General features: G+C 41.1%; 1 protein-coding gene across 1 annotated transcript; it reads right to left on the bottom strand.

Annotated features, from left to right (window-relative positions):
- Positions 1-2,566: 2,566 nt before the first annotated feature.
- tagapb (T cell activation RhoGTPase activating protein b) lies at positions 2,567-24,076 on the bottom strand. The gene is made up of 14 exons (XM_070925783.1): positions 24,002-24,076; positions 18,387-18,472; positions 13,226-13,396; positions 10,349-10,513; positions 8,768-8,809; positions 8,196-8,280; positions 8,044-8,097; positions 7,560-7,629; positions 7,236-7,387; positions 6,675-6,836; positions 6,140-6,249; positions 5,606-5,792; positions 5,217-5,298; positions 2,567-4,594 (listed from the first exon to the last, which is right to left on the bottom strand). The coding sequence occupies exons 1-14, from the start codon at positions 24,074-24,076 to the stop codon at positions 3,435-3,437; spliced, it is 2,601 nt and encodes an 866-aa protein (XP_070781884.1). The 3' UTR covers positions 2,567-3,434.
- Positions 24,077-25,763: the final 1,687 nt, after the last annotated feature.

Genomic DNA, 25,763 nt, shown 5'->3' with positions numbered 1-25,763 from the left:
TAAGATACATGAGGTAACATTTTAACCGAAAATCATTCATTTTTCTAGTAGAAATTACAAAAAAAAAGCAGCACATCTTCACATTAGAGAAGATGTGCTGCTTCTTTTCTTTGTTTTCTATGATAATTAAGTTGCATATACTTGGGCTTTGGACAAAACAAGCAATTTGAGGATACCAAATTACATCCTTGCAGATTGATATGACCATTGCATGGCTCTGGGAATAACAAAGTTGGTCTGTCAGCTGGTCCACCACTGTGGTCCAGACTGAAATGTCTCAACAACTATTGCCATGACTGTTGCTCTAGCACAGTGGTTCTTAACCTGGGTTCGATCGAACCCCAGGGGTTCGGTGAGTCAGTCTCAGGGGTTCGGTGGAGGTCAAGACACACACCTCACTCATATGATTCGTGATGACACATTTTATTTTTCCAATAAAGAAGGGTTCGGTGAACGCGCATATGAAACTGGTGGGGTTCAGTACCTCCAACAAGGTTAAGAACCACTGCTCTAGCATCACCAGCTAGAGTGAAACGTCTCAGCAGCTATTGGATGGATTTACATTCAATTCAGTCCACATATTTATGCTCCTCTAGGTATGAATTGTAAAAACTTTGGTGATCATTTAACTTAGCATTCCCATCAGCCGCAGCCTTTGTGCTAATTAGCAAATGTTTGCATGCTACACTAAACTAAAAGACGGCAAACACGGTAAACATTATACCTGCTAAACATGAGCAGGTTAGCATTGACATTGTGAGTATGTTCGCACACTGACGTTAGCATTTAGCTCAAAGCACCACTGTGCAAAAGTACAACCTCAGAGCTACTTGCATGGCTGTAGTCTCTTTGTCTTATTCACTATTTTCTGATATTTTATCGACCAAACAATTAACAAATTAATAAATCAATAATGAATATTATTGTAGCCATAGTTAAAAGTTCTGATCCAGCTTTTATTTACACATAAATGTTGGAGGCAAACAATCTTAAGAGGCAGTGCTTTCTCCAATGTTCATCATAAGTCAAAAGGTCAGACTCACTTAAGTGTTCATTATGAGACCTTTATGAGCCTCATAATTGATTAAAAACAGACTGAAACTGTTTTTGTCACTGTTTAAGTTGTGGTTTGGAAATTACCTGCAATGCAACCACCATGTGGGTGAAGGTCTTTCAACAGATAAGTCACAGATTGATTGCATATACGATCTAATGACTCAAGTTTACTTTTTAATGGTTCGGTAGATGTTTCTTTGCAGAAAATAAGATCAACCTCAAAAGCTTATCAGAATCAGAATCAGAATCAGAAACAGTTTATTGCCAAGTAACATACATACATACATACAAGGAATTTGCCGTGGTCTGATGGTGCTACATTTTTTTAACATATAACATATAATCTGACAGACAACAAGCATGTAAAAATATAAAGGTAAAAGAACAAGATAAGATAAATAGCAAACAGTGCAGTGACCAAAATAAAGTGTCCAGATAAAGTGTCCAGTAGGGGGTGTGTGCGTTAATGTAACGCAGGGGGGACAGGGGTGGTGTACGTTAATATAATGTATAACCTGTGTTTGTGTTGGGGGGGAATCAGTGCAAGACTTATATTGAGCCCCAATCTTACATTAAAAGGTTGTCTTTGGCCCAGTGATATCAAAAAGACCACAATGAATGCTGCTGCCCTGATGTTTCTTTCTAGTACTTCCTGCTACTGATTAAAATCATGTGATATCTCAGGTTCACACTTCCCTTTAGAGTCTGCAAGTGTGATGCAGAGGGTGAGTCATAATAAAAGCAATATTTGTCCAACATAACGTACATACCTGCAACATAACATACCTACGACTGAATTTTAATGTTAGGTTTAGGTGGCACTGTGTCAGATAAGTGCTAATTAAACTGTTTTTGAGGCTCGTGGTGTTGTCGTATTCCATTATGTTGTAAGATCTTCCTGCCCCCCAGTACTTAAAGACAGATGCTTCTTTGACAATCATTATATGCTTCACATTCCCGCAGGCCTATTGTAATGTATTTCTGATGTATATTGGCAATGTTTCTTATTGTGTCAACCCTGTCTAACTGATTAAGATGAGAATTATCAGAGATCATCACTCTTTATCGTAAATTTCACAATAAAATGTTGCTAAATCAGGCTCAGTTTCAATCTCTGCAACTATGCAACTTTTGGATGAATTAAATTGGATTGTTGAGGAAGGAAACAATATTTTTAAGCACTTTAGAGAGGAAGGAAGAGGTGGCATCAGCTCATCGCGCAATCAGAGAGAGACAAGAGGAACAGCAATTCAGAGAAAAACCAAATCCGCCCATGTGATCATGTCTGGTTTCCTTCTGTTTTAGCATATGTGCCAGAACATGTTGTTCTCTCAATGAAGCCTGTTTGCATCTGTTATGTAACACATCTAGCAAAGAGAACTAGTCACTCTACTCAATTTTCTCATTATTTCTGCCACTAATGATTTGACTGGGAAGCGACACAGCATCCATTTATAACAAGAGCTTTCTGAAAAGGTCTTTTAGAAACAGAGAACAAATACACTTTTTTACTTTGTTATTTTCTTTTATTGCATAGTTTTTCATCCATTTTCTTATGTGGAGAATCCCTTGGCAAAGAGTACACATCTATATCTATTGCTATCTCACTTCATTTATATTTTAGCATACAAATAAACAAAGCTCATCATCAGAAAAGTGCTTCAATGTAGTGCAAGAAAAAGACCATGCAAGGTGAAGAGGATTTACAAAAGGCAAAATTAAGATTGTGCTCAACGTGCTTTACTGTACACATCACTAAGTCGACAAAAACTTCCAACAAAACATAGAAAATCAATCAATCTCATAGCATATTTTATCCACAGTGATCTGTGTTTTCATAGCTTCATTGTGATAGACTAGATATCTATCATAATAACTACATATCTCTAAAATGTTGTACTCTAAACAGCACTACTGAGAAAGTGCAACCATAGAGGTGGCACACAGCTGACATTCATTCAAAGTGAAACAGTGAATAATGAGCAGACTGGACTTCATGTACATATACGAGCATTTCTCTAACAAAGCTGCTCAGTGGGCAGAGCCAAAAAAAGACAGTTTCTCTGTCCAACCAACAAAAGGACAGTGAAAAAGGAAGGAGAGGGGGAGGAAGTAGCTGCTATGATGAAGCCAAGCTCTCTTGCTATTAAAGGAAAGCATACAATCTAGCCATATGAAGTTCTGAAAGGCACGCTGAATAACCTTCATGAATCGATGATTATGAATGCAGTGGCTCTGAATGAATGAGTATAAAAGAAGCTTGCCGGGTTACTAATTTTCAGTTTTAAAACTGGTTCTTTGGCTTTGCCCACTGAGATTTAACTCTGATAAATGTTTATATATCTAAAATCCGATCTGTGAAACAGTTCCAAAGTCAATCAAACATAAGACTCCTTGGCGTAAGAAAAGTCCTCAATCACAGGCTGGCTACACCTCCGTGACACAGCCTCATGATGACGTGCAGACACAGACTCGCTCATAGCTCTTTGGCGGAAAGGCGGCCGCCGCTCGACAATGTTGACTTTGTCCTGCGCTGTTTGAGCAAAACAGTCCATGTACTGATTGACAGAACATGTAGCTGGGAAGTCATAATTTACAGAGGATGGACGGGACCTTCTCTCCAGCTCTATGGCATCGTGTACAGTCATCGATCCATACTGTGGAGGGAGACCCATGTTCTGCACTGCCTGCTCGTATGCCGGAGGCCTGCAGGGCAGCCTGCTGTCCACGTGCTTAAACACTTCAATGGCCGACAGAGGGCGCGGTTTGTGCAGAAGCTCAGCGGGTGGATCTGCTTCACTTTGAGAGTCCTCCGGCAGAGTTTCACAAGGGAAGGAGTTTTCCTTCTGAGAGTCTTTCTTCAGGCTGCTCCTGCTGAAGGCTCCTAAGCTCCTGGTCCTCAGTAGGACTTTACTGGCAAGTCTCATGGAGTGTGAACGCCTCTTCTCATCTGAAATCGGTCTGGCAATGTCCTGCTGAGTCGTTGCGGCCATTGAAGGCTGGTTGGTGGTGTTTGCTCTCCTGGGGCAGGCAGGCGACCCCACTGGGGAACTGGTGAAAACAGAGCCTTCCGACAGATTTGAGGCAGTGCTCTCCAGGGAAGAGCACGAGCAGTCCTTACCTGCCATGTAGGGCAGTGGATCCATGTTGGAGCAGCTGTTCAGTTTTGGAAAAGACACTGGCCTTGCTCCACCTCGTACTCTGAGCAAGAAGGAGTCATCTGAGATCTGCTTTTTCAGAGGCTGCTCCTCAAAGTCCCTCCTCTCCATCGAGCAGTCGTCGTGGCTCCTGGAGTGGCTGCACAGGCTCTGCAGATCAGCTGAGAGGAGGATGATGGGCTCAGAGCAGCGACGGTTGAATTCTGGCTTTGTGTTGAAGAGAGCATCAGCTTGCCAAGAAGAGGTGGTGAAGCTGGGGCTGAGAGAGGAAGACGACCCGCTCTCTCCATGTGTGGAGCTGGCACTCTCTCCTGCCTCTCCATCTCCATCTGGGTCGGTGCTGTCGTACGCAGAGTCATGATGCTGAGAGGACAGTGAGTCTGCAGAGTGGGAAGAGGAAGACGTGATTAGGATCTCTAGATTTTACAATAATTATTCTCATTTGCAATTTGAGCTAATTCAATTTAACTTGAGTAAGGGACTGTACAAAAATTAGGGGGAAGGTGGGGTCAGAATACGGGGATGTGTTTATTTAATAATTTGCTGAAGGGAGGGTGGTCCCAATTTTTTTTTTTACTTTGCTATATTCCAGAATTATATTTCATTATCATAAGATGTATTTTATATCAGGATCTACAATAAATAAAGACACATCAAAGTAATTAATGTATTTTATTTTCTAGTTGCTAGTAAGAACAATATCTCATCTTTGAGAAACTGGGATTGAACATTATTTCTCTAACGAGTGTTCTAGACAACGGTCACCTTCACTTCATTCTGTATTATGACAGAAGTTAAATGTTCAGCACAGCCCAACCTGTGCCATTTGCGCTATGTAAACATTATTGTTCCCTAAACATATTAAACTTGAAATCAGGGTTGAATTGAAAAATTAGGGACCAAATAACCAAATAAGGTTCAGCCCCCCTCCCCAGTCTAATAATTTCAGCACAGTCCCTAAAGGGAGATAACAACAGAGATTTGAGTGATGTGTAAATGTACCTTCATCAGTATCCAGCAGATTTGGGATATTCTCTCCAAGTATCTCACAATGCTCAATCAGGAACTGAGTTAGCTCTGTGACCTGTAGCGAATCAGAAAAAGAAACATGATGAGAAAAAGTAACAACGATATTAACTTCCGATACTAAAAGTGAAAATTAGATAAAGAATTATGAAAATCAAAGCTGACATTCAGAGCAGATACAATCTGGACACAGCGCAGTGCTTCATTTGGTCAGGATAGTGTGTTTTCTTTATTAGCACTTAACTAAACAAACAGCTATCAACAGTCTGTGCAAGTATGAAACCTTCTGAGGTTTTCTGCACTGTGAACCGCAAAGCTTCAAAGCACCAAAAGTGAGAAAGTGTATTCATATCAAGACTTTCTACCTTCTTCATCTTTTCCTTCTGCTCATCCAGCGGGGTGACGTCCAGCTGCAGCAGGGTGGGGGCGATACACACTGCCAGGTTGTAGGCGTCCATCTTGTTGGTGTCAGCGCTCTCGAGGATGTGATGGAGGACGCAGACTAGGTGCTGGAGGAGGAGTTTGTTGGCCCCCGGGAGCTTGTCTACCACCCTGTAAGCGGGTAGCAAAAGGAGGAAGGAAGAAGAAAAAAGAGAACAAAAAAAAGAAGTCATTAGCTTGGCGCTCTTTTTTTTTTGTTTAAAGTTTCTTCCTTCTTTAAAACAAGACAGACTGAAAATGAGAAGTAGTTTGTGTTCTGCCTGCAGATGGAGGACATTGGGAATGCTCTGCAAAACTCCCCTCAAAGTCAGTTTACATTTGACCACATAAGCAGTCATGAAAATACTAACACATTTCCTTTCCTATACTAATGTCATATATAAATAGAAGCTAAAAGAGTGTCACAGTTGCAGGTAAATGGCACTGTCTAGACTCATTAGCAGGTATTGATCGCTTACTTTCTGATTTCCAGAGCTCTCTGCTGGGTGTCTTCATTGTCCAGAGCTGTCATCCAGTTGTCATAAAGTTCAGACACCAGCAGGCTGCCAGGAAGCTCCTTCAAAAAACTCTGCAACAAACAAGAGAGGGAGTTATAAATAGAAAAGATCTGGTGTTACACTCGACTGTGCTATCGAACTGAACAGATCCTTGTGTGTGTGGGTGAGAACAAAAATAACTCTATATCTTCTATTGTAGATGCTGACTTAAATACATTCTGTGCATTGTGTTATACTTATACTTTGCAGATTATTAATACAAAATACAATTAATGAGTACATGATGATGTATTATTAGAGACTTAGCTAGCATATACAGTAGTTAACATTCTGATGTGGTAGTGGAGGCAGTGGTTGTAGCAGCAGCCATACTGCTGGTATGGCAGTAGTTGTGGTTGTGGTGGTAGTGGTAATGGTCGAAGTAACTCAGTAGGAGCATCAGTTTCATTAATGCTGATGGTGTAGCAGGTATTGTAGCAGTAGTGGTTGAACTTACTTTTAGCAGCCCGACGAGCAGAACGACCGGCTGGCCCTCCATGTCCACCTCCAGGCCGCTGTTGATCTGCTCTCTGATGTCCCTCATGTTCTTGTTGTTGCACGGTTTCCGAAACACTCCCTCTGTGGACGGCCCTCTCTTCCTCAGCAACACCAGCGTCTCCTGGTGAAAGGACAGAGATGAGATTAGCATGGTAATAACAAAAGAAACAAAGGTGTTTGAGTGCATGTTTGGTTGAGCCTAATCAGCCTGCACTTCATGCGCTTGTATGGTTTCCTGTCCCCAAATTCTTAGCACTAATGTCAAAGGTCAGCCAAGTCGATCATCCAATTACATCTATCTTAACAAGTTGCCCTATATTCCTTAAAACAAGAGGAAATTCTGCATAAAGCAGTGACATAATTTTAGGAACACAGGATTAAATTAACTAAACAGAAAACAATAGAAATGACAATTTATTCTGGGTTTAAGCAGTTCAGTTCTTGGTCTTGCCTCAGAGAAACTGACATGTGGAAGTGATGAGGTGAGAGATCTGACATTTAAGGTAGGAAGTCAACTTACTGCGACTGGTTTTGGAAGTGAGAAGTCGTCTGGGCATATCTTGCAGAGGGGCTGTCCAAACAGCTGTGTCTTGGTGTCTGTATCTGATCGGCGTGCTTTGCTGACGAAACTAGAGCCCTTTCTGATCCTCCTCACCAGGTTCCACTTGGTTTCTGATGGAGGAAGAAAAGTTTTATTGATCAGCTTATTCAGTTTAAGCCTTTATCAGTAGTTTGATTTCCTTTTTCTGTCCCTGTGGTTGTTCTCTTTGGTCTCATATCTACACATGGCACAATGAACGAGCCCCTCCCTCCCTCCCTCCATCACTGCCACTTTCAAACTCACCAATGGGCTGCGTCTGTTTGTCCTCTTGGTTATTCGACGGCTTCAACAGAGCAGAGACCTTTGCATCACCCTGGCAACAAAATAAAGAAAAAGTAATGTGGTGATGAGTATGCAAGAGGAACCTGAGCATGACAAGAGGAACGAAGGGAGGGGTTGTGCTTTCACAATCGCCCCGCAACCACAAACCTTCGCCCTCCATGCCTACTATCACATGAATGAGTTAGAGTGAAATACTTGTACTAGAAAAGACTCTAGCAGAAGCCTACAATCAATCACATGTATCATTATTTATCATCTTCTAGGATAAAATCTTGTGCAGCTACAGTATATACATTTCAGAAGCTGTATATATCCAGCAAATCTGTCTGCTGTACCCTCCTTTCAGCATGAGTGGAAAGGCACAGGTGTCTTTACAGACAGTTGTTTCGCTTGAATATCTTAAATGTCAACAAGCCAGTGAAAATGGGGGTTTTACTGTACTTACATCAAGTGGAAGCTCAATGAATTGTTCCATGCCACCTCCTGTTAGAGTTTTAGTCTGAAGGATAAAAGAGAGACAGTGATTATTTAGTAAAAGCTCTTTTTTTAAAAAAGTATTTTGGTTTCTATTGGCAGAGTGGGCAGTGAGAGACTTACTGTGATGCTGCCGCTCAACACCTTCATGAGGACGTCTGGAGGTGAAGAAGCACAACCAACCCTCGCTTTTGAGTCTTTAATTTTTCTGCGATGAGAAAAAGATACATATAATACATTAACTCCTACATTTACTATTTGTCTTCAAACTCTTTGTACCCTCTGCATGAGTATTTCTTTTTTAGTCTGCATTTTTATTTTACATCACCACACAAAGTGTCTGTTATTTGAAGTGTATCAACCTTAAAAGTGCATCAATATAATGCTATTACATACTTTCTTACAGTAACAGTGACAAAATGAACACTGTTCTTCATTATCTAAAGATGTAATCTTGACACCACGTTATCTACAACATTGATTCAATTCAATAAATTCAACTGAAACTGATAATTCTATCCATGTAGCTGATAGTTGTACACTTCCTGCAACAATAGTATGTTGTCAACATTGATTAAAATGACTTTACAATCTAGCGCAAGTACTATCCAACTCTTATCAATATGAGAATTGAAAGGATATTTATGGCAACATATAGATTATTAAATGCTTAATCTGAGAATAATGTTTCTTACCTGTGAAGAGTATCTAACCAGCGTTCTTTCACCTCAGGCGAGCTGTGGGCAAAATAACAGCATGGTATGAGTTACTAATCCACAGAGAGAATCAAACAGACCAGCAGAGACATGGGGAGGACTGAGAGCGGGTGCGCACCACGTTCTCTTTTAACAACTCTGGTGGAAACTCTAACTCAGTCATGGGAACAGGAAGCAGCGTCACGGCGGCTCCTAGCCACACACCTTCCACTTCCTCCTAGACTCTGCTTGTCCGTCAGTGGAAACATGACAACAACACAGATATACGTGTGCCTACATGTACACCTGGAGGGCTTCACCTTTGATAACCTGTGGCCTCATCAGTGCCAGGCAGCTTGCAGTACCGTATGGCTGTATGTCAACAAGTGAGCACATGGTTTATCGTAGACTCCATGATCTCCCTCCATGTGAGCGAGGAGGAATGAAACTTTCACACACTGAATCATTACCAGAGCCAAATTATCTAATCAGAAATCTGGTTCTTTGACAAAAAATAGCTCAAAACCCACCAGGGGATTCATCATCTTGGTAGACAGCAGCGACTCACAAACAGTCTTGATTAATTACTTTGCGAGAAGCGTGGGAGTCAATGAATAACACCATTGAAACATTTCTCAACTGGTGCCATTTAGTGCCTTTGATGAGACAGATGACTTGCCATTGCCACAGTACAGAAGGTGTTTCCATCTGTCAGACAGTGTTTCTCTGCACTTCATCTTTATTGTAAAGGCCAATGTTTCAAGATAAAGTCAGCTGATGTTAATCCCCTCACATGAAGATGGGTTTGGTGGTCAGCTCCGCACTTCCTATTTCACAACCTCTTGATGCTGCAGGGAGGACTTTCTCTTGCTACTTCCCTGTTTTTCATGAAGGCCACAACTCATATGACCTTTTTACTACATGTAGCGATATTCCATGAACAGCCTCAGATTTCATTTATTTAATGACAAAAAGCCTGTGTTTGTGTGTATGTGTGCTGTTCTGTCCATGTGAAAACCAGTTTGACTGCAAGACCTTTAAAGGGATCGTTCAACATTTTGGGAAATACACTTGTTTCCCTGTTTCCAGTATTTGAGCTAAGCTAACTGGCTGCTGTCAGTAGCTTCATATATAAACAAACAGACATGAGAGTGGAATCAATCTTCTCAACTCTCATTAGAAAGCTGGGGCTGGTGATATATTGAACTAATTTGATAAACTAAAATGTTGTTCTTTGTGCATATGTAAAATGCTATTGTTATTCCAACATGCACAAAAAGGTTATTCCTGTTCTACAGGTGGCTAGCTGGCTCTGGCTATCTCACAGTGAGTTTAATGGTCACGTCTACAACATGGACACAAAAAAAAGACTCTGCACATTGATCTTCACACTGACTGAACAGTCTTCAAGAGGTGAAGAGAGTTCCAGGTAAGAGCAGGATTAGGGTGTTGGAGGAAGGATAATAATCGACTGAAGATCCTCAAGCTTAGACATGTGTAAACAGGAATGCAAGCACATGTGATTAAAAACACTTTGAGCGCTGCTGTTGTATGTGAGTCATCTGCTGCATGCCTGCTCACCGAAAACACACCAAACAATATGTGAGAGCCCAGGCCAAGACGAGAGTCACCCTGAGGTCAATATCCCCCGTCGTTCCCTCCTCATCCTCCTGTTCTTCTCCAAAACCGTACAGCCAGATGTCCTCGAGGCTCACCCTGTGCTTCAGACGGTAGCTGGCCGTTGACCTGTTAAAACAGAAGCAGAGAGAAAGGCAACAGCCATCTAAATAGTCCTTTCTGTTTCCATTTCACACAGTGTTTTCTTTTAAGATTGAATACAGGTTTCAGTTCCATACATTTCTGTCTCAGTGATTGATTTTCTTCTCTCTACAACTGTTGATTGATTTTGGAAAACAGTGATCAAAAGAGATTGTCCCTCTTCTCGCAAGCAACATGTTTTCCTACTGTATTTGTGAAAAGGGTGAGGTGAACAAAGGTGTAATTTATTATGTAAGAGCTTGTTCTGAAACGACTAAAAGTCTATGCGTCTTCAGAAATCCATTCAACAATATCCTCTCACACTTTAGAGGAAAATTGATTTTAGTACGTGAAGACATGGTGAGGAACAACAGTCTGTGATGCAAATATTGATTTCCAAGGATAAAGAGACAGAAAGTTGCTCTTGTGATACTCTATGTGGGCATTTCTTTCGGTGCAGCAAGATGATTACAAGGAATGCTAGTTCAAAGTGTTCACTTTAACAGCGCTTGAACGGGTGTGAAACTAGAATCTAACAGCTTGTTTGACGTACACTATAGGAATATCAAAAAAGGCTAAACTTGACTGAACTCCTCCATAAATAATGCTGCGCTCTTGGTGTCCTGAAAGGCATTCAGAGAGGCCGTGACGGAGTCCGAATTAATAGCTTTTATAAGTGGTTCAGCCTCCACAGCAGGTGACTAGTAAATGATTAGAATAGATTCATCCATTCTTCCCACTACACCTCCACACAGCCAAAACGTCAGGTGTTAACAGCATAGAGCTCGTGACCTCTACGTGTTTCCAGCGGTGGCCTGCTGGATCCTGTAGCACTGATAGATTGGAGGGGGGAAAAAACAAGAGCTATTGTTCTGGAGGCGTTATAGTACAGAAACAGAGAGACGTGCAACTGACCAGGGGTAATTTGTAGAAAGGCTGTGAGAAATAAACATGGACGGATTAACACACTGGGAGGCCCTGGAAATAGGAAAAGTGCCCCCACTTGTGTACATAAACAATGCACAGGAGCCCATCATTTACACAGCAGATTACAGACAGCTTTGTTATATTTTCCCTAATTTTAACCATACTATACTACCTGGCCCCAAGTTTGCCCTAAACCAATTGCTATGGGGTAATTCTAGTAAACATACATTTATTTAGGAATACTGTGTGAACCATTTATCATTACCACCAGCATAGTGTCAAGTTTAGCCTAATAAATAAAGGTTTTCCAACTTCACTTTGAAAAGTGTGCTTTAGATGCAGAGCAGTTTCCTCTCGTTTCCCGTCTTTCTTGCTGAGAGTCAGATGTGTGTTTAGTAAGGAGCTAGAGCCAGGAGGTGATTAGCCTAGCTTAGCGTAAAGACTGACATTTCTGGTCGTGTACAGATTAAACAAATGACATATAAGATGTTAATTTGTGAGCTTTAGAGGTGTTTGTATGTGTATTTTTGAACTTTGGACAGATCCAGGCTAACTGTTTCCCCCTGCTTCTAGTCTTCACACTAAGCTAAGCTAAGATAAGATACGCTAACCAGCTGCTGGTTCTAGCTTCATATTTACTGTACAGGCATGAGAGTGGTATCGATCGTGTCATCTAACTCTCAGCAAGAAAGCAGAAAAGTGTATTTCCCAAAAGGTTGACCTGATCTTAAACTGAAATTGATGAGTAAAATCAAGTGTTTCTCCACAACAGGCAAAAAATACAAAGTGAACACTGAATAGTACCATATACAATCATCTCTAGAAGTGAGGAATGCTCATCTGTATATATATAGACTCAAAAGACTCCAAAGTCTGTTTACTGTATTGCAGCCTACTGTAGTCCTAGCTGTGCTTACCTACTGGAACAGTGGGCAGGTTGAGGTACAGAGATGAGTGTGATTGTCCTCCCACTCAAGGGTTATAAAACTTCCACCGGCTTTGACAAACAGCTCTAATCTGACTGAGTTGAGCAACCAGTAATTACAGCAATTTAAAGTCTGTTTACATGAACTTGTTCTGTTTAATTATGTTGGGTAGAAATCTGCAAGATAATGCTGTTAATCCTCCAGGAACAAATGAAAGGTGGATTTTTTTATCGTACCCATTAATGTTAATAACAAGCCAAGGAAGTAATTAAAATTGGACATTTAATCTTAAAATGATTTTATCATTAAAGGCAAAGTGGAAGAGCATTTACAAAACACCTCATATGTTTTTTCCAGTTTTTAGAGGATTTTAGATTTAAGATGTTGTCACTTGTAAGACTAATGAACCAACATTTAGATATGAAATTTTGTTTGTTTTTAAAGTAAACCCAACTTCAGCTGAAGATGTGTGGAAACAACTTTTTGGGATTAATACCGTTGAGTTTCCCCTCATGTGACTCCACTCAGAGGGAAGCACCATGCTTTCTACTTCTAGTCAGAGTGACTAAACACAAACAGCCCGCTGCTGGGAGATTCCCCAAGTATACAGTCCAAAAATACAGGTTTTGTTTTTGCTTCCTCTTTCACTCTCCAGTCCCAACTGTACAAACGTGACACTTTTCAGCAGAAAGTTACTTAATTAGCATTACAAATGTATTTCCTACGTTTGTTTTGTATTTTCTGTAAGTTGATTCCGTTTCCCCATGGACACTTATTTGATTTTCTTCACATTTAACTGAAAATAACTGATAATCACCATCTATATATTAATATCTACATTTCTTACTTGAGTTTGGCAAAGACGATGACATCGCTGAAGAGGAACAGGTGTCTCTCCTTGGTCTTTGAGTCCTCTGTGACCTGAACACACTCGTCCAGCAGCAGCTCTCCGTTCTCACTGGTGAGGCCAAGGACGAATGGACTCTGCTCCACAGAGACCCAGCAGGAAGCTTCCTCCCTGAGGGAGAGGACGCACACAAAAAAAGGGGTGGGTGATGGACACAACCCAAAGACACACCAGTCTAATTTTGGTAATTATGCTTCTCATAGTGTCAGAGGCCTTAGGAGTATCTGAAATATGTCGCCAATGTCAGCATCCTTAAACTGCGGGTGTTTTTTGTTATTCCACAAAAGCTGACATTTTGGAGGTAAATGGCTTTTTACATCCTAAAAGTCTGCATTGTAATGGGAAACCACCAACTAAACAAAAATCTGTGTGCTTGGTTGACAAGTGGCGTTAGCACCAAGTAACTGGCTTTTTAAACAGCGAGATTCAATAGAGATTTTAAAGAAGAGATCAGCAATTTGGGGGAAAAATGTTTACTTGCTTTCTTGCCGAGAAGATTGATACCACTCTCAAGTTTGTACGGTAAATATGAAGCTGTAGCTAAGACAGTTAGCTTCGCTTAGTATAAAGACTGGCAGCAGCGGAAAATAGCTTATTCCTGCAACATGTCATTTTTACACTTTGGTTTTTGAACGAGTAAACAAACTGTGAGCTTCAGACTAGCTAGTAGCCAAATGTTATCTTCGACAGAGCCAGGCTCGCTGTTTCCCCCTGTTCTCAGTCTTTATGCCAAACTGAGCTCGCACCGAGAGTAAAAACAAGAAGTTGTAGTTTTACAGGGGTTATGTGCCAGACACATAAAATCCTAATCCTAACCCTTGTCGATTTGACACTTGTGTTAAGACTGTGTTACCAAACTGATAACAGATTCATCACCACACCATTATTCCAAGACTTTTGGTCTTAATTTACAAAAGATGGGAGAGATTATAACTAATTTGAATTAAAAGCCAGTAATTCACATTACAGCCAACTGAGCCGTCTTGATTAGTGATTTACCGTTTTGCCTTGTAACCCTTTTGAAATAAAGCATTGTCCTCTTTCGACCCCTCATCACATGTGCCAGGAGTCTATAATTTACAAGTTTTCAACTCTAGAACTCATATGGTCTCATTTTAAATACATGTTCAAGAATCAAAATGTATTTCAAAGAGAGTAGAAATAACAATTCATATTAGAGTGGCAGAACATTGTTGTTTTTCTTCTTTCCTTTCCCATTAATCATCAGCTTTGTTTTATGACCTAGACCTATCTATGTTTATATTGGGAATCACTGGTCCAGGTCAATGCTTCCCAACATGTGGGTCAACATATTCTACTTCACAAAATTACTTACTTTTCAGTATTTTCAGTATATTTTCCTGGGAAATACTGATAGTTTTATCTCTTAGGGCCTTTAAAAAATATTCAAATCAAACAATCTGAAATGGGCACATCACCTGTAGGCTAATGCATACTGAACTACGCCTATGACGAGGGGTCACTAGAAGACTGCTGAGGTTTGGAACCACTGGTCTGGATGACCTACACCTTTAACACCACTTGCAGTTAGCTGGTTGTTTAATAAAGTGTCCTGATAGTGAAAACATTACGGCTACTGGATCAAATCAGTACAAACTGCCCTCAGATCTGCATCTCTGCCGTTTACACCCACTGTTTGTTTCATTCTCATGCAGGTATGATATTGGAAACTATACCAATCAGCAATGACACAAGTTACTGCTGTAGCGCTTTGGTGGCTGAATTACCACAACAGAGTCACAGAGACCTGAAGAAACCCATGATTTTGTTTTGTAAAATAAACATATCCACTGACTATAATCAATAGCCTCCAACACTATGATCCTTCCCAAAATACCACAGAGAGCGTGGAATCATGTTTTAATTTGAAGAAAAATGTCAGATCTGTGTGTGAAGGCATCACCTGTTGTACCCTGACGGATCAATATCACATCAATATCCTGATATGATTTCATTATAGGCATCTCAGAGGAACACACTAGTATTAACTGACAAAGCTTATTTATTTGTTTAGCTGAGAATCTCAGTCTTCTTGGAGGCAAGTTTTGATTTTTGAAAAACAGTGAGCTGCAGTTCTCGATTTTATTAGGGGATTACCTCACATCTCACTTCATATTTCACACCATTGTTTATCTGTACATTTAATTAAAAAAATGATCTGAGATTAAAAAAGAAATCAATCTGGTCACATCACTGCCGCACAGCCATGTCTGGAAAATGTTAAACGTGCATCCAACGTGCACGCACAAGTCAAGGTGTACAGAAGAAGTAAGAGTTGTTTGTTCGAAATGACTACAAATGAATGGTGGTCACAGCTCTTCCCACTGACTCTGGGTTCAGGGCTGAAATTCAAATTGTCGCAGCAGAGGTACTTTCCCTGTTACCCTTTCTGGCCTACTGAAGATGACACATAAAATGCCGGCAAATAAAACTGTGGGAGAAATACAAACTCCAACTTGTGGTTATCACTGTATGTAAAAGCAAACAACAGAAAACAACCAAAAAATAAATGTAGTAGTAGTTATTAAAGCTCATAAAAGCACATTAAAACGAACCACTGCTACTTAACTTAACTGTTGTTACCCATTAACAGTCACATTCTAATTGCTATGATGTACAATATTAATCAAGACTTGTAAATGATCACAATGTCTTACAGAGCTGTGTACTTTGGTTTTCTCTGCACTACATCCTTGATATGAATAATGTCATTATAACATAGCAGTTATTGTTGTGGAATAAATATATTTAACTAAACACATACAGCTAATTATCTTTACGTTGTCTATGTCAGCAGCAGTCCCACTACAGTGAAACTAACACCCACGACGTCCCCCACCTCATGGAAATGCACAGTGTGTGTGTGTGTGTGTGTTTGTGAGGTGAATGTGTGGAGGTGTGAGAGTGGGATGTGTCTGGCATTTCTTTTTTTGCTTTGATGGACTCGCCCACTGGATGCTCTGGTGGTCTTTGTGTGAATACTGCGAAAAACAACTCTTAAAAGGTTAAATAGTTTAACGTCAGGAGGTGATGAAGAGCCTACACATTAAGAGTCTGACTTGACCTGACACTTAACAGACTGTAGGTGTGTTGAGACGTTACAGAGCTTTCACGATCAAACCAAAAAAGTTGGCAAGAGCCTGGTGATTAACTTTCTTTCTTTCTTTACGGAAGCAAAATCGTCTTTTGGAAAAGTGGAATAATATGTTTTGGAAATATTGGTCTTTCAATCATACAGGCCTTTCTTGATCAGGGCTTAAAGCCAGGATTTTAGAAATACTGAGGTCACGAGTCCAAGTCCCCTCCACCCTGCCTACTGCCTGACAACATAAATAACACAGACCATACTTAATATTAGCTGTTATTTATTAAGCTTATTAAAGTGTTTTATGACATTGAAGATGAAGCCTTTCTCACCAGTGTTCAGGCTTCTTAAAATCCTTCAAATGACACAGTCTGAGAGGGACAAATTCACTTTTTAAACTTTTCACACTTAATGTCCACATTGAGGTTATAACTTGTGAATAGGGGTCACAAGCCAAAAAAGTTTGGGTACCGCTGGTGTACTGTATGTAGCCCAATGCCATACTGCTTTTTATTGAATGTAGGCATGGGATCTTGTTTGCATTGCTCTGCATTGTTGCTCTTGTCTCTTTAGTCCTGTCTATCATTGTATAATATTAAGAGTAACCTCAGACAACCTCATGTAAATTTATCTCACAGCCAATTACAATCAGTCGGAGTCTGAAACGTCCTCATGTTAGAAGACTGAACATGCTTTTTGAGAGCTAATGATTAGAAATAGAAGACAGATCAATATCAGCCAAACAGCCTGACCCTCACAGCGAGAGTTGGGAGGGAGGTTTAAGGAGTCTATGTGCAGGTTACTGTTTCAAAAACCCACTCTGTAAATCCCCCTCAGGGACATCTGTGTTTGTGGCCTGAGCACAGCAGGGTGATATCGAGGTGTCATCATGACACTGTTCAGCGGTGGTGGGATCATGGTGAGGGGAAAATAAGGTTATTTTTCTTTGTGTGGTATATCACGTACTCCCCTCTGACGATAACGGAGATGATTTGAGGTTGTGTTCCTATGTGCTGCCACCTGCAGGCTGGAGGCTGCACTGCACATAGAAAGAGAATGTGAAACTGGAAATGAGCCAGACGAGTTCACATAAAGAAAATGTTCCTTTGAAACAAGTATTTCCTCCACTGTGGCTGCATGTGAAAACAACGTTGCTACACTATTGGATTAGCAATAAGAAAAAAAGTGACGTAATGGGTAATACAGACTTCCTGTCAAATAACCTGTGGAAGAAAATAATTCCTCCAAAATACGACATAACAGACAAAACTAGCTGTGAACACCTGCTTTACTATTTACTATTATTTTCAGATGACCCACATTTCCTATCTGCATCAACACCAGCTGCAGCTTTAAAGCTGTCAGGTAATCAGGTCTGCAGGTTAGAGGCAAACCAAAGTGTGGTGACAACTGCACACAAAAGGTGAACCAACCTGCAGCTACGGGGGGGTAAACGTCCTCCTCATCCATGTCCATATGACACAGGTTTGACCTTTGACTTTTCTGAAGTTTCCAAAGCTCAAAATCTTGTGAAAAAAAATGTTTGTTATGATCTCAGTTTTTCCTCTTTCTCTCTTCTGTTTGCTACCTTCACTTCTTCTCTTCATCCTTCATGATGTGTGTGCTGATTGTAGTGTTGTTAAGCTGCTGTAACTGACCCTCAATGGGATCATAACTGGTTCAGTTTGAATACAATTAATTGTTAAGTACCGGATCTATGTCATTTTGCAAGTCAATCAATAAACTAATCCCTGCCACTGTCGGAGGTGCCAGTTACAGAACAGTACTCCAGACCGCTTGAGAAAATATGACGTGCTTTAAGTGTAAGAAAGAACCCAGTCGCCTCACAACTACTAATGAGATAAACAGCTTCTGTTAAACTGCTCAGAGGTCAACCAGCAGAAAATTGAAAAAGACTGTGCAGCTTCTTTTTTTGCAGCTCTCGGAAAGCAAATGTTCAATGGATGGAAAATAAAATGATGATGATGTACACACCTGATAGGAGACCATGGCATCCCCAACGCCTTCCCAAAGACCAGTGACGGGGCGGAGCGTCGTCTCTGAGCCAAGTGTCTGAGGTGCTGTAAGAAAACAGGACTTGTAAAAGGGAAAAAATATATACCTACACTCTATGTATCTAACATGTACCATGTTGTCATTTTCACACTTGCTTTCAGCTGTAAATTAGCAGCTGCGAGGTGTTTCTGCAAGGTATTTGACTCTTCAACCGTTTTGCTCATCCAGTTCTCTCTACAGTGTAAGTGGAACATTTGTCTCCATGTAGCCCCTCAGATGACTGCGCATGTCACTGCTGACAAAATAAACACGTTTCACGACCTGACAACGCTGTGTTTAAGGTTTGGTAATGTTTAGGCACAAGGACCTTCGTCGCCATGATTACAGTAACAAACTCTCTGTAATGGTTCAGAGGTCATGGTTAAGAGAAACCAATGGTGACTGGAAACAGGAAATTAACTTTATTACCGGCATGTCAAGATTTTAACCATTTACATGAACTGCTGCAAGTCTCCATTCCCAAACTAACGCATCTATGTTTTTTCCAGACCACAACAAGCAAAGACTGTAACAAAGGGCTTTTATTGACATATAAAGACCCTTGTGTTGCTTGTCTGACCAGCGGGAGCAGCTAAACAAAAGGGATTTCAGTCAGGGAGGAAACCAACAACAACCAAACAGATGGTTTGCTGTGATGGGAGATCCTGTATATAAACATACTGTCTTTGACAACAGTCAGCAAAGCACTTACAGAGTTATCAGCGTGACCATTGTTTGGGCAAATGAGGCAGTGACCATCAGCCTGCAGCCAAATGAACACTGGAATAGCTTCAGATAATGACTTGAAGATCGCTGTTCACCAACCAGACTGAGTTTAAAACACATAGACGACGGAAAAATGGAAGTAAGCAACACACTTGTTGGTGAGGTGGAGTTAGAACACTCTTCCGTTTTTCCACATTTCTCCACCTTTCAATGGACAAATCTTGCATTGGACTGCTTAAAGATTCCTTCCAGACATGTTTTAGGATTGGCTTCCAAACTAGTTGTGATATCACAAAATCATCTCCTTTGTGAGACAAATGTGGAAAGAGTCAAACCTTCTAGAGTCAAATTCTGTGCATACATCATTCTGCACAGTGACGGTCGATCAAACAAAGTTTGTTTATAGTTTAGTATAGTTTTGAGTGGAGGAGGACTTTAACTGCAAGGCAGTGCCCTCAAACAGAGAAATCTTGGGTTATCATTGTGTTCCAGCGTAAGCAACGTGTCTGTTTGAAAATGAAAATTCCATGAAATCTTCAAAAGCAAAATGTCCTCTGTGCATAAAAAGAGGCCCTTTAGACACAATGAGAGTTTGTGCAGTGGAAACAAAAGACACTGTCAGTGGTGGACGTGTACTTCAGCCAGATAATGAGGTTGTAGAAATAAGAAAGCTACACAGAAAAAGAGATCCAAGCCTCAGCTCACTTCATTTACCAAAAAAGATTGGTTCATAAATTGTTTCTGTTCACTCCGTCCAGAGAACACACGAAACACCACCACGGGAAAATGTGTGAATCTCAAAGAGGCCACACGCCTGTGACACTAACATATGGAGTCCCAGCAGCGTGTGATTTTGATTTGCTTAACGTATCTGCCGTTGATTGCTTGCTGTATGTATTAACTCGCCAGTGCAGACGTGATTGGCAGCTGACTACGTGTTGCCTAGCAACAACAAGGCCTTTAGTGTGATTTGGATCAGCGCTTTAGATCAAGCCATTTGTCAAGTTGTAAATAAAAGAGAGGCAACGTTGAGAAGTGGTTTGTAAAAGCACAAATTTGACAACACTAATACATAAAAAAAAAATGGTTATTTTACTATCATATTACTATACATTTTTTATATGTTTTTAATAATAGGTTTAATGCAATTTGGTTTGGTTTTGAAAATATCGCAGGCCATTCTTGCCAGGTAAACAAATAATTGGAAAATGGAATTTAAAGGCTTGGAAGGACAAATCTAAGAGTTTTCATAAGCATTTCATAATTCATACTTCTGATTATGTGCGCAGTCAAAATTATGACCAGCAAGAGAAAGTTAAATTCTAATGTATTTATATGTATTGTTATGACCGTATACAGTATATGAATATAATGAAATATAATAAAATGAAACATAAATGAACAAGACTAACAGTCTACAGCCTGCACTTACAGTAGGCATAGCAGTGCTTCAAGCTACATGCTAACATCCGCATGCTAACATGCTCACAATGACAATGTTAACAGGCTGATGTTTAGCAGATATAATGTTCACCGCGTTCACCATCTTAATTCAGCGTGTTAACATGCTAACATTTGCTAATTAGCACTAAACACAAAGTGCAGCTGAGACTGATGGGAGTGTCATTAGTTCTTTAGGTATTTGGTCATAACATTATTGTATAGAATAATAGAATTAGACAAATCAAAAGTTTGACCTGATGATGATGGCGCAATTCATCCTGAGTGGAACAACGTCCATAGTTGTTGAGACATTTCACTCAAAACCACAAATGTCAACCTCATTGTGGCGTGAGAGGAAAAGTCAGAGGATCACCAAAGTCAGTGTGCTTCATCTCTGGGGCCAATCCATCTGGTAGTTGAGATATTTCAATCCTGACCATGCCGCTAGCATAGCTAAAACCCAACTTTTTCTTTTATCAACCCTAATTTTAATTTAACTTTCAGTTTTCCCAGCAGGAACCGTCTTCCATACGCACACCAGCTCTGTTTTGTTCATTTGGGTGAAAGAAAACAAACAGATTTTCCACCTTGTTGTGGCTGCTCTTGTGCTCTAATTGCTGGACAAACTGAGAAATTAGGGTTAAGCAGAATTGAAGACAAAGAGGAAAAACAGCAAGAACAAAACAAACAAAAGCAGGAACACTTGACAAAGCATCTCTTTCTGGCCTCTGTCTGCTGGCACACAAAGTCCACTGACTCGTGATGGACCAGGACCAGGACCAGGACACAAAGGACCGGGGTGACCTACCAGTCCAGGGTGCACGCATGTACTTCTCTGTGTATATATACATGGGTCAATTTGTCACGTTCTTTTCTGTCATGAAGGAACAGAGCTTTGGCCTCTCTGACAGTAAAATGGAAGATTTACTAGAATGAATGTGGGATTCTATTCAGTATTGTAATTCATGTTTGATGCGTTGAATTCAGAATCTGTAAATACACTACATATCTGTAAATGCAGAAGTACACCAAATCCCTCAAACATGATGACAGATTAAAGCAGCTCAAAGTGAAAAGTGTCTCCAGTGGACACACGACTCAATACCACCATCGTCCACCTTTTTTTATTAAATCATGAGCCAATAATATTTTTCACTGCAAAGGTCTTCATGTTGAAAGAGATGACGAGATGAAGAAGAGACGGCCAGATGATCCAAATATTAGCATATCACCGGCAGCTACGACAACATTCATATGTCCATCTTCTGGAAATTATATAATAATCTATGCTGTTTGCTACTGAGCTTGTATATCTTTGTATCTTTACTAATATATTTACTCCTTATTGTGTTGTATCTTACACCTGCAGTAACAAGCTGTAAACACAAAAACTGACATATGACAAACTTGATATGGCAAATTTGTTCGTAAACAGTTGCTCATTTACATTTTCAGCAGACACAGAGAAACATTAGCATTTACTTTGACGCGTGTTTCTGTCCACCTGATGAATGTAAGTCCAGTGTTCACTCCACCCACTCCTGAGAGAAATATCTGCCTCTGCCTAGCAGCTAAATGCTCCACTGTGTTCACCAGCTACTTGCTAACGTTGTCTGTCCGCTGTTTGCAGGCGTAAAAACTAAAACAATGAGGTGAATAAAGCGCCGTATAGCTGATGGGAGCTGCAGAGTCCGGTGATAATTCTCAGCTTTAATGTGGGATGTGCTGTCAAAACCTGATTACCCCTCAACAGAAATGATCTTGTAATTTTAAAAAGCCCAATTATCCAACAATTCCTCATACCTAAACCAGTAAATAGGTCCTTTGTCATTGCCTTCCACAAGAACCCATTGTGCACCCACCCATTAGCAGGACAATGTAGTTTGTCAGAGCCTCACAAAACTGCCAATATAAGCATTACACAAATGAGTCACGAGAGCTTTCTGCTATGCCACCTCTACGGTTAAGGTTTGGTGAGGTTAGGCAACATAAACGACTTGGTTGAGGTTAGAGACAGATCGTGGTCATAGTTAAAAGACACCAGTGTTGCCTCTTGGTAGGAGACGTGATGGGAGCGGCTGTCTCCAGTTGTTAAAGTCAGACACTTTGTGCACTACATCCTTTCTTCATGACTTCCTCCTTCAAGGTGATTAGCACGTGTTCCTGCAAACATTCCCTCCATCACCATCCTATTCACTTGAATGAGTCCGTAATGACACATTCAAGGATGCGTTTCCTGTGTCTCCCAACGCTCCAACACATTTGCAGGTCAGAGTTCACATTTGATCAACCTTTCCTTGCAAATGTGCATGGTTTGCTATCGGAAACAGTGATGGTCTTTGTTAGGAATGGAAGGTCTATAAACTGCAGCATCACTCTTACAAACGCTCATTGGTCTGGTCAAAGTCTCTATCCCCTTCAAATAGTGTTTTTTTAGGTTAGGTTATGATTAGGCATCACAGAGATAACTGGCTGGGTGGTTAAAGGTAACTTGATGACTCCCCCCACCCTGTCCGTCGACTGGGTGACATTTTCTGGCGAGGACAGAATTACAAACAGACACAGTACATGGAACTCTGAAAAGCAGAAATTCCACAGAGAAATGTTCGAGATTGCATATTTCTTTCTAAAATTCTTTCACTGGTATTTCTAAAGCATGAATAAAGGTTTGATTCTCTGGTCTTACTGCACCTTACAGAGGCTACATGTGTATGTTGATGATAGTGGTTTGTATCTGCACTCCCCACATAACCCCTCCACAACCACCTTCACTGATTGCTCAGACTCGACACGTCAACATGCCAACGCCTCCAGATACTTTTCAATTTCTTCTGGAGTCAAGTCAATTTTATTTATATATCCCAATATCACAAATCACAAATTTGCCTCAGTGGGATTTACAATCTGTACAGCACACGACACCCTCCATCCTTAGATCCTTGATTTGGATAAGGAAAAAAAAACCTTTTAACAGGGGAAGGGAAGGGAGGGAGGATCCCTCTAATAGATGTGATGTGTACCAGATAGATAAGTACCTGAGCTGAAATCAATCAGTTTCCTTTCACCCACTTATAATAACCATGAAGACCATGAGGATGCTGTTTATCTGTTTTCTCACACTGTATAGGCTGGCGAAATGTTTTTCTCCTTGTCCTTGATGTTTATTGACCTTTTCTCACCCGTCGTATGTAACACAGCCTTCACATCTCTCACATCAACTGACAAATAAGGTAACGCAGTGTGTTGAGGGTAAGGGTCAGCTTCGTGAGTCTGAAGCAATTAAAAAAGCAACAACATCACACTCACTTACACCGAATCACACTCAGCGGTCGTCAACAACAGGGTCTTTTTCACCTTTCGTCTTTGGAGCGCGGATCAATACTCACAGGGCGTAGAGAAGCAGCAGCATCATCGTAGCTTCCTCTCCTCATTGCTGCAATCCCATAATCTGGAGTGTCCATGCTGGTGTCTCCGAGCAAGGCCTTGAACGCCTGCTGTCCTGTGCTGTAGTTTGAAGAGTCAGCTGGCAGGTTTAGCTCTGCACGTAGAGGAGAAGCAGTTTGTGTCCCAGTTTGAGGGCTCAGCTGTGGAATGACGCCTCCTGTCCTGCGGAACAGCTTCTTCTAACTGGTGCTAATGAGGGTTACAACAATGGAGACCAGGCTGGCACACAGAATAGGAGAGGGGGTTTTTGTGCCTGACCTGGACCTGCAGTGCCAGTGTGATCCAAAACACCAACCCCCCCCCCCCACGAAAAAAAAACTGTACCCATCCCTTCCCCTCCGTACCTCCATCACAGCCTGTCCTGTTCCGCTCCAGTGGGGCAGCTTCCTCCCATAATGAGATCGCCGTGCGTCCCATCGGGGCCTGCCGCCTCGTCCCCAATTCCAGGCTAACGAGGGTGAGATGCCGTGACAGCCAGTGCCTCCGAAAAACAGGGTCTCACGATGCTCCCCATCCCCCCCTGGGCACACATGAATAGGTGCACACACTCACAAATGTACTTTTTAGAGTTGTGTTCTTAAGGCCAGTGCAGTCTATCTTCGGTTTAGTCAAGGCCAATATACTGAATAGAAATTACTCTTATTCTAAAGTCATAGAATTCAAGCGCTTGACTGATTTTTCAAGGGAGAAATGTTTGAAATGCATTTCTCTCTGCTTAAATTAACAGTTATATAACCAACTGTTGCAGTTTCAATATTTTAAACAGACACTACATGTGGCAGAATGAGACTGAAAGAATATTCATTAGGAATGTAAACTGAATGGATTTGCATTGCTAATAATCAAATTCAGTGCTCCTAACCTGGGGATCAGGACCCCCCCCCAAAGGGTTTGCAAGACAAATCGAAGGGGTCTCGAGACGATTCATAACAGGAGAGAGATGTAGAAATCTTATTTCTGCTTCACAAAATTGTTTATTTTTTTCAGAGTTTGTTCCAATCTTTGCTGTTTTGCTGCCAGGCTAAAGAGCACAATCACAGGATGATAAGGTGTCATTAAGACTGAACAGCAGAACACAAAGGTAAGCTGCCATTTCCTCAATCGTCACTAGAGTGGCCTGCTTAGTTGTCACTTTTCCAATTCCCAACTTCACTTCTACCACACACGTGAATGGTTTGTCTGTCTCTATGTGTTAGCCCTGCGACGAACTGGCGACGTGTCCAGGGTGTACGCCGCCTCTCGGTCAATGTCAGCTGAGATTGGCTCCAGCCCCCCCTGCACAGGATCAGCAGGTACAGACAATGGATGGATGGCCTTATAGCACACAGAGGGGAGGCTGCTTCCAGCTGTACCTCACACACAGACATGCAAGCAGTAGACACACACTTAGGAGGACTGACCAACTGCACATTCGTTTCGAGATTCGAGATTTATATCAACCTTACACTAACTAATACCCTAGCATTAAAGCTGTGCTAATCAATGGCAACAAACCCACAGAGAATTATCAACCACTCCTTCGGGGTTTCATAGATTTTACTCCCTAAGATCTGAAAACGAGGGACGGAGGATGCTGTGGCATGTCTCCTCTATACCTTCCTTCAGCACTTCTTTGGTACAGACATTCGCTGTTGAATGGGCGTTATCAGCGGTTATCATAGATATGGGTTAGAAGGGGCCTGCTACACCTACCAGTAGGTTCAG

Source organism: Enoplosus armatus, chromosome 19 (assembly GCF_043641665.1).
Source record: "Enoplosus armatus isolate fEnoArm2 chromosome 19, fEnoArm2.hap1, whole genome shotgun sequence".
Lineage (NCBI taxonomy): Eukaryota > Metazoa > Chordata > Actinopteri > Centrarchiformes > Enoplosidae > Enoplosus > Enoplosus armatus.
The sequence above is the reverse complement of the archived record's forward strand: the minus strand, read 5'-3'. Positions and strand labels throughout refer to the sequence as shown.